At 47.9% G+C, this 8,177-nt stretch overlaps 1 protein-coding gene across 1 annotated transcript in view; it reads right to left on the bottom strand.

The window, feature by feature from the left end:
* The window catches only part of T265_00283 (hypothetical protein), a gene marked incomplete at both ends in the record, with an annotated part of 26,379 nt that extends 21,151 nt beyond the window's left edge, over positions 1-5,228 (bottom strand). The window contains 3 exons of the mRNA XM_009164028.1: positions 964-1,683; positions 4,024-4,371; positions 4,998-5,228. Coding sequence (XP_009162292.1) covers positions 964-1,683; positions 4,024-4,371; positions 4,998-5,228 — 1,299 coding nt within the window. The remainder of the gene's footprint in view (positions 1-963; positions 1,684-4,023; positions 4,372-4,997) is intronic.
* Between the last annotated feature and the right edge of the window lie 2,949 nt (positions 5,229-8,177).

The following is an 8,177-nucleotide window of genomic DNA, read 5'->3' as shown; positions in this document are numbered from 1 at the left end:
TACCAGCAGATGAGTAAAGTGGTAGTTGGAGCAGCGTTGCTCAAGGTTTTGTATGACGAAGTGGTAATCTTCATGGGGACTCGAGGTTCTACGATAAACCACACCGAGAAGAAGAGGATTGGACCCGCGCAGCGGGATTTGCCACTACAGTGCATCACAAAAGAGTGCAGGGATTGTGTCAGAGAGGGTAATCGGGACCGGTAGGGCCGCATGTAAATACAGAGTAACCCCACATGTCCTCCCTCGTTTTTAGTCGGCTCGAAAAATTGAGCAACCGTCTATCGATGTCTCCGCATCAGAGACATCTGGTGTGAGCCAGGTCTCTTTGAGTGCGATTATGAACGGTTGTTCAAGGTAAACTAACTGTTTAAGATCACTGAGTTTGTTGAGTTGGCCGAGGCGGTTTGTGGACAATCATTTCAAAACCGTCTCTGCTGCTTCCGAGAGTGAGGAGCCGAAAGTTGAGTGATTAGCAGATTTAATAATTGTGCGCCGGGTTTGAGTGCAAGGCTTCGAAGAGGCCTCTGGTGCGATGTCGTCTGTTTCCTGTCTTCGTGGTTTCTGCGGGTGCTTTTCGCTTACGAGGTATTTTTCGTTCCGCGGGAGCCCGGTTTCTTCAGGCCTTTTGTCTTTGGGGGACAGTGCTTTATTCCCGTGGGCGAAAATTTCGACCGACGGTGTTTATAGCTCTTTCAGTATCCCCTTTTTACCATCCATATTTTCTGTTGATCAAAGATTTGCGGCAAGCTTTCGCCTTCCTGAAGTCTTGGGTGGTTTGGCACGGTTTGACCGGGTGCCTCTGTGAAAGATTTGCGGCAAGCTTTCGCCTTCCTGAAGTCTTGGGTGGTTTGGCACGGTTTGACCGGAAAAGTGCCTCTGTGAAGCCCTGAGCGCTGGGGGGCGGCATAAGAAGTAATGATATTGGTGGTGCCTTAAGAGGCTCGTTTTCGCGGCGAACTGCACCTTGAAGCTAGCCAGCAGTTTTCTAACCCGGCGAATTTTATGTGGCTTGTTTGCCTGCAATCGCTGTTCTTTTGTGTTTGTGTGGACACCCGATCCGCCGGCGATCAGCGTGGCCAACTGGATGTACGAGGGAGTTTCCGGATGGGTGTAGTTATGTTTATGTCTTTGGTTGTCGGGGTCCTGGGTGACGGTTTCGTCCATAAGCGGAGAGGCCGGTTTTGACGGAGTGGAGTTGGGGCTTGGCTTCGCTGCTTGTCCCCGCAGATCTGAATCAGTCCAGTTCATAGGCTGTGGCTTTGTTGAGGAGTGCATGCCTGTGGCTGTGTAGTCTCCTACGGAGATAAGCGCTGAAGGCTCGACGTAGTTTGGGCGCTGCTTGGACGTGAGATTTGCCTTCTCCAGGGCATCACTGCCTTTGGTGGGCGAGAGGCCTGTGGTGGTCGAATAAAGACTGCAGTCCGGAGACGCAGCTGGTTTCGTCGGCCTGCTTCCGGGAGCACAATGGGATATGACCACAATCAGCTTGGTCATGAGTTTACGGTTGGCTGAATTGGTGCCCAGCGGAAGCCTGTTTTGTGCCTCCACCCCTGACCTGCTGTGACCAAGCTTCCGCGCAACCAGAGGGCGATCCTCAGATAGACGCCTGATCATTGGGTTGGCCTTCTGAATGCTGTCAGCCCGCTCCAAGATCTTCTGTACGTTAGATGGGGAAGAAAGTGACTAGAGGTCCAACAGTATGCTTGCTTCCCTTCTGGCGCAACCATTCTGCGTGTAGTGATTGGTCAGGCTTGGTGGGGACATTGCTAAGGATTTATTGTAATAATAATAATAATAATGTTTATTCCCAACTTGTGGGTGGCATACCGCCTGACATGATCAGGCGTTTACAGTCAGAATGGGGCATGGCTGTGGGATTTGCGGGTAGTGAGGAGTCCGCGAAAGGAGAACATTGTCATAAACGGTGAGAAGTATTCGATGAAATAAAAATAACAGGTCCCCTTCGAAACTTGTAGGGGACAATGGGCATAAGGTCCTACTAACTAAAAGACTCGGCCGGCTGGCATGAACTAAAACTGAAAATCATTGCTGGCCATGAGTGACCTTGAGCGGTTGGGTAAACGGCCAGAGTAACAACGGACAAAAGTGGAGGTGGAGATTAATTCGAATTGGGGGGACATGGCAAATTAAGTTGGTAGTGTGAGGAGATTTAGAAGTTTTGTGGACATTTCGTCCTGTAAGTGAAGGTAATCTATGCTGGAAAGCCGAGAAGCACTGTACACCTTTTTCATCCTTATTGGGAATCGTCAGCAGTGCGCTTCTCACGAAACTTCGGAGAGTCTCGAACCCGCGACCTCCTAGCTAGTAGTTTGAACACTTAACCGTTCGGCCACGGGCGGCTGATCAGCAGTGTGATTAACTCGCACTTGGTGTATCACCTATTATGTTGACAATGAAATTCCCCACGTTTATTATGTCCCCATTTCTAACCCCCTCCCACTTTTGTGTTTGGTGTGTATATATGAACTGACGTTTGTTTGACCTTACCACCTCACCCATTTGGCCTTGGGGTCATCTGGCCATTTGTACCTGACTTTGCACTTGTGACTGTCGCACGAGGGAGCCCGTTTTCTCCCTTGCTTAGTACTTTTGTAGTCCAAGCGGTCTGTTCGTTTTAGACGTGTATCTACTGTCGAGGTTTGTGTAATCTATGAATTTCTCTTACCCTAATAGCACCGTATAGAAACCCAGCTCCGACTTTGTTTTGCCTACCCGGGTCTCTGGTATTACGCGTCACTCGAAGATACCGAACTCGCACTTAGACAGGATATAGCGCCGCTCATCCTTGAATCACGGGATCCACATCACGCGGTTACATATATTGACTGGCTCCTCGAGCAACGATTTATCAGAGGAAGTTTAACTAATCGGGTCTATTCTTCCACTGAGCTACTTATAAATTGTTGGTGGTGTGAGGAGCTTGGGGAGTTTGTGGAGAAGTCGTTAAGTAGTCGTTGCCCGAGGATCCAGTCAACACGTGTGACCGCGTGATGTGGATCCCGTGAGTGAAGGATGAGCGGCGCTATATCCCGTCTAAATGCTAGTTAACCACACTGCTGATCAGCCGCCCGTGGCCGAACGGTTAAGTGTTCAACCTACTAGCCAGGAGGTCGCGGGTTCGAGACTCTCCGGAGTTCCGTGAGATGCGCACTGCTGATGATTCCCAATAAAAATGAAACAGCTGTGCAGTGCTTCTCGGCTTTTCAGCATAGAATGACAAGTTTAGTCTAAAAAATATGGTGCAATCTGAGAACAAGCAGACTCACTGTTTGTACTGCTTTAGTGAAGTTAGCTGCAGGGGTTAGTTTGGATGGGGACACAGAGGTGGTTGAATCCGTACGAGTAGACCAATAGGTTGCAATGAATTTCCTGGAGGCATTTGGTGTCCGTTGGGGAGTTTGTCGTTTTTGCAGTCAGTGGAACGAGTAGGCAAGAAGGCTCGTTTGGGAGGAGGAATGGAACAGTTGCGGGTATGCTACCAAACTGAGTATGGCAGTGCCGTGCCATCAGTGGCCTGACATGCTTCAGTTTTTGGACAGCCCCGTGACGGACGTCACATTTGAGATGATTCGGCTGGAGCGTGCAGATCATTGGGCAACAATATTCATTTCACCCTGGCCGAGGAAACAAGCTGGAACAAAGCCGATATGGGATTGTAGGTTTTCTTGGTCCGCTTGGTGGTCTCAGAGTTGTAGATCATAGGCCAGATGGAGTGGATATCGGCTAGCCAGGTCGTCCAAAACGGGCACTTCCGAAGTTCAGAGCTTGGGACGATGAGGAGATGGGAGGAGATTCGCAAAACATGGTGAGTATGAGAGGATATATATCGGGATAATATTCATTAGTATACACAGAAAGAAACTCTTGGCGTCTGCTGCAATTAGTGTAGTGACAAGTGATTATATGGAGTAGGAGATAGATAGATTTGTACTTAGCAGGCTAGCGACCAAGGGCTGGGTTTGCTAACATACGATATTATATTACAAGGGATCTGGTAAATACCAATATAAGCGCGTAGAAGCGTGGTATGGGAATCAGATGCATAAGAGCTGGCCGGAGTGGACTTCTAAGATAACTGGCTAATCTGATGTTTATTACACGAGTTGGGCTATACCAAAAGAGAAAGTGTGTGCAAGAGAAATAGTCACTGACCCTAAAAGCACTGCCATCAGCTCTAATTTGTAGATGGTGCGTAGAGATGAAGAATTTTGTGTCTACTACCGAGAACGGCGAGTAGATGTATTCTCCGTTTGGATGACGAAATGGGCTTTGGCTCAGTGTAGTCTCTGTTCTGACGAAGGCAGATAAAGCTGTGCTCGCCGACGTAAGCCACGGGCACTTGCAGAGTATCTTGGGGCTATCCCAAGTGAACTTTCAATTTTTCTATTGTTTTTCACAGATTAGAGGCCAGTTTTTCCATCTGTGGTTCATGGCATTGCCAGGTGCATAACTCAGCCGAGACGAGCTCAACACCAGCAGCAAAAAACAGAAGTCAGCAGTACATTTTTGATTTTCCGAATTTAGAGGCCAGACTCAGAACCACCGGTGATGGACGATGCACCCGTGCCACTGGTGGGGTGTCGGGTATACGAACGCACCATGGTGTAACGTAACAGGGCGACCCTCCCTGCAGGGCGTACTCGTCCACCACACGTGCATGCCACCAGATCTGCAAGGTGGAAAACCATCCAAGCAGTCATTAGTGCCGTTTGTGCATTATTAAATACTCCAGCAACCACTTTTTGGTCAGGGAAAAGCAAGGCCAGTAAGGACAGCTCAGTCAATTCGAACAAGCAAACAGCATACAGACTCTGGTGGAGGCAAGTCGCGGAGGAGAAGCGGAATGACAGGTGTCAATGAGACGGCGTGATTTTTCCGGATAATGACCTCCAGATTATCAATCTGTTTTCCCTTAGGCGCCTGTCCACTAGAGAAGCTGTGGCAGTTTTCATAGCCGCGTCAGAGGGTTGTATTACTTTCTTTGCAGCCAGAGGACCCGGTATTGATATCGCGGGGTACTCGTTCAGCGAAGCAAGTTCCTTGTCAACTTTCGTCCAAGTCTCTGCATTTTTAGTGTCTGAATCCTCCAGTGCCCCAGAAAGACGCTCCAGTTTTACGTCGAGTATCCCGATCAAGGCGGAACACTGACATTGGTCTCTCTGAAGCCGCAATGGGGATTGGGTACCGTTTAGGAGGGCTCTCCTCATGGCCGCGGTGTGCATTGCACCCTTAACCTTGAGGCAGCTATCGCAGACAAGCGCGTCAGGAGAGTTAGCTAGTCGGCTTATCTGGTCGTCTTTAAACCCAGGCCATTTGAAGTGCCATCAGGCCTTGCAGGTGTGGCATTGCATACCGCGTTTGACGTTCAATGGGCAGCCATTTCGCCCACATCTTTTGTGGTCTATCAATGGCTGCAGAGGGCAATCGGTATAAATTGATGTCATGTTTAGGACTAGATGTAAAAAAGGTTTGCACAAAATATCAAGGGTTATCTCTCAAATGTTTTGTTAGAGTAATAAAATTCAACAATTACTCGTGCGTACTTTGCGAATAGAATGAACCACGAAAAAATTCTTTCAAAAATTTGCACGAGGGAAAAACGAAACCGATTTCGAACGTACCGCACTTCGTGCTCTCCATGAGTAGGGAAACGAACCAATTGTTGCTATATTCGGAAATAATATTGAGACTAAACGAACAATAATTAAGCAACATTTATCCTCACAATCTCAAAATTGCGCAGCCATTTACGACTTGCATGGGGAAAGATCTCTGTTGTTTTAGCAGGAGTGTGTCAGAAACAGCTGAGAAATCCGTCATGACCAGTAAGTTTTTCATGATCCTCAACATACAGGATGCACGGCAAAGTTGTATTTCTACCAGTATATTGACCAACTGGTAGTGCCCTTGGAAGAAATACTGCGTTTGCGGACAGAAAGCACAAAGGATTAGCCAGTACTTTGAAGTCCTGGCACAAATTTAGCGGATTAGATTGACGCTGCAAACGTATGTAACACGTTCGTTTGGAAAGCAGCAGCGATATGGTGAAAGTGAATGGTAAACATCCCGGCTGTCTAGTAGGGTTAGCACTTTAGTTTGGATCACCCAACAAATCATGATAAATTATGGCAGGTCTGGATCGAGAATGTTCATGGTTCCTTAAGGGCGCGGCTTGGTTCATTGTCTCTATTCAAACGAGGTAGTAAGACAAACGTGTCTATGTCGGGGGTCCAAAATAAAAGTGTCAAAAAGGTCTGCTAAAAGGCAGTGAGTATGACTGCGGTTGAAATATTAGGCATTTAGGATCGGTCACAATTTCTTTCTAGGGCAATGAAGCGAAGTTGCCCAATTTCAAAAACTTTAATCAGAATTCCTGCGGATCTTTGAGCATGCGGTCGATGCAAACGGATATGAGCACAAGTGGACATAGGAGATGTACATTAGACAAACTGCGTGAAATAAATCATTTTGGAGCAAGCAGGGACAAGAGATCAGAGAACTTGAGATGTTTAGTGGTGTTACGTGTTTGGATGATGTGGTGACTTCGGGTTGGCGTAGTTACCTAAGTCTATGGAAACTTTGTCAAACAATAAGCGTTGAAAGAGTCATATTGCATGTATACGGTGGGTCTCTGTTAGCATTTTCTGCTTGAATTCACTTGGGGATTGCCCTGGATATACGCTACATCCAGGGCAAGCTCGAGCGAGCGGCACATGCATGAGCTGAAAATTGCTTCTGTTTATTTTTTTCTCCACTGCAGGAGTCGGCTCACGAAACTGACCATGAGGTAGGAAATGTCTTTTGAAAGATTAGCAGCTGAGGTGAGGATACTCAAGAGTGTAGTCCTTCGTGTCGTCAAGGATAAACGGTGCGGAGTGGGCGGAGATTGCGCAGAAAGAAACTTAGGTGTTCGCAGCTGGGTAGCGACAGAAAAGGCCGATGAAATAGGGCGGATTCGGTTGTGCAGGTAAGGCCCATTAAGGAGAAAGTTATGGGGAGTCAGAATCCATCGACCACTTTCTGACGATGTATAGTACTTGGATGTTGGTTGAAAGAGATTTGCTCTGGGTGATGAGACGCAGTAAACCTCGCAGTTCCAGGCTAGAACGTCATCATTATCAGAGACAGTTAGATCGCGTCTTGGTTGGTTGTCTTAATAGCTCGTGTGTTTTTATGGTGGAAGTAAAGATGAGTTGCAATATTTCGGCATAAACGATGGGTTATGAGGCGCTGACCTATATGGCAGGCATGAAATAACTCTTCGAAATGGCCTGAATTGGAGTGCAGCCTTCGAAGTGTTATGTGTGTCCGGGATGTGAACGCTTTTTCATATATAACCGTATGAATAATTTCACAATGTGTTGGTTTATAAACGTGAGCACCGGAGCTGATCGAATTCTTAGAAAGGGCCACTGGTTGTTGAGACAGCCGCCGTAGTTGGGCACGGGATCGGTACCAGTTATGATAAGGATGACGGAACTGCGGATTCAATCATTCTAGATGCTATCAGTTAACCGTGATACTACTGATGGGGAGGCACGCGAGCAGTATGCGTTGTTCGTAGAATTTTGCTTTGCGTCTTTTGGAAAGGGGAGATCTGTTGCGGAATTCGTGGAGCCACTTTGTAACATTTGCTCGGATTTGACCGACGAATGAGTGGAGTCGATTAATTTCCAGGAAAGTTCAAGAAGATGCGTTCGGAAGAAGATGGGTGTCCGGTTTTCGTAAATAAGATGCATATTAGAGTTTTGCTTCCCTGTTCAATGGTCTGTAACCAGTCAGTTGGCATTTCTTAATAAATAACTCCCCAGCGAAGGACTTCTTCCTTTAATTTGTTGCCGTGACCAGGATAGGGATGAAGATCCCGTGGCCGCAACCCTTTTTGGATGGGGATGTTCTGACTTTCCTGGAGGACTTTGAAAAGGTTGCGAAGGCTGCTGGGCTGGAGACCAACCAGGGTAAGTTGGCAGCGCTGAAGACCCTCCTCATGGGCCGGGCTAAAGCGGCCCTGGATGCGGCCAGAAGAGGCCCTCAAAAGATGGACTGGGCCGCCGCGAAAGAAGTCCTTGAAGCGGAGTTCGACACGCCGGCCGACCGCCAGGAGGCCATGAGGCGGTTCAAGACGGCCAGGATGGCACCCGGATCTGACCCGACCG

The sequence above is a fragment of the Opisthorchis viverrini genome (genome assembly GCF_000715545.1).
Source record: "Opisthorchis viverrini unplaced genomic scaffold opera_v5_3, whole genome shotgun sequence".
Classification (NCBI taxonomy): domain Eukaryota; kingdom Metazoa; phylum Platyhelminthes; class Trematoda; order Opisthorchiida; family Opisthorchiidae; genus Opisthorchis; species Opisthorchis viverrini.
Note: the sequence above shows the minus strand (reverse complement) of the source record. Positions and strands in the feature narration are given on the sequence as shown.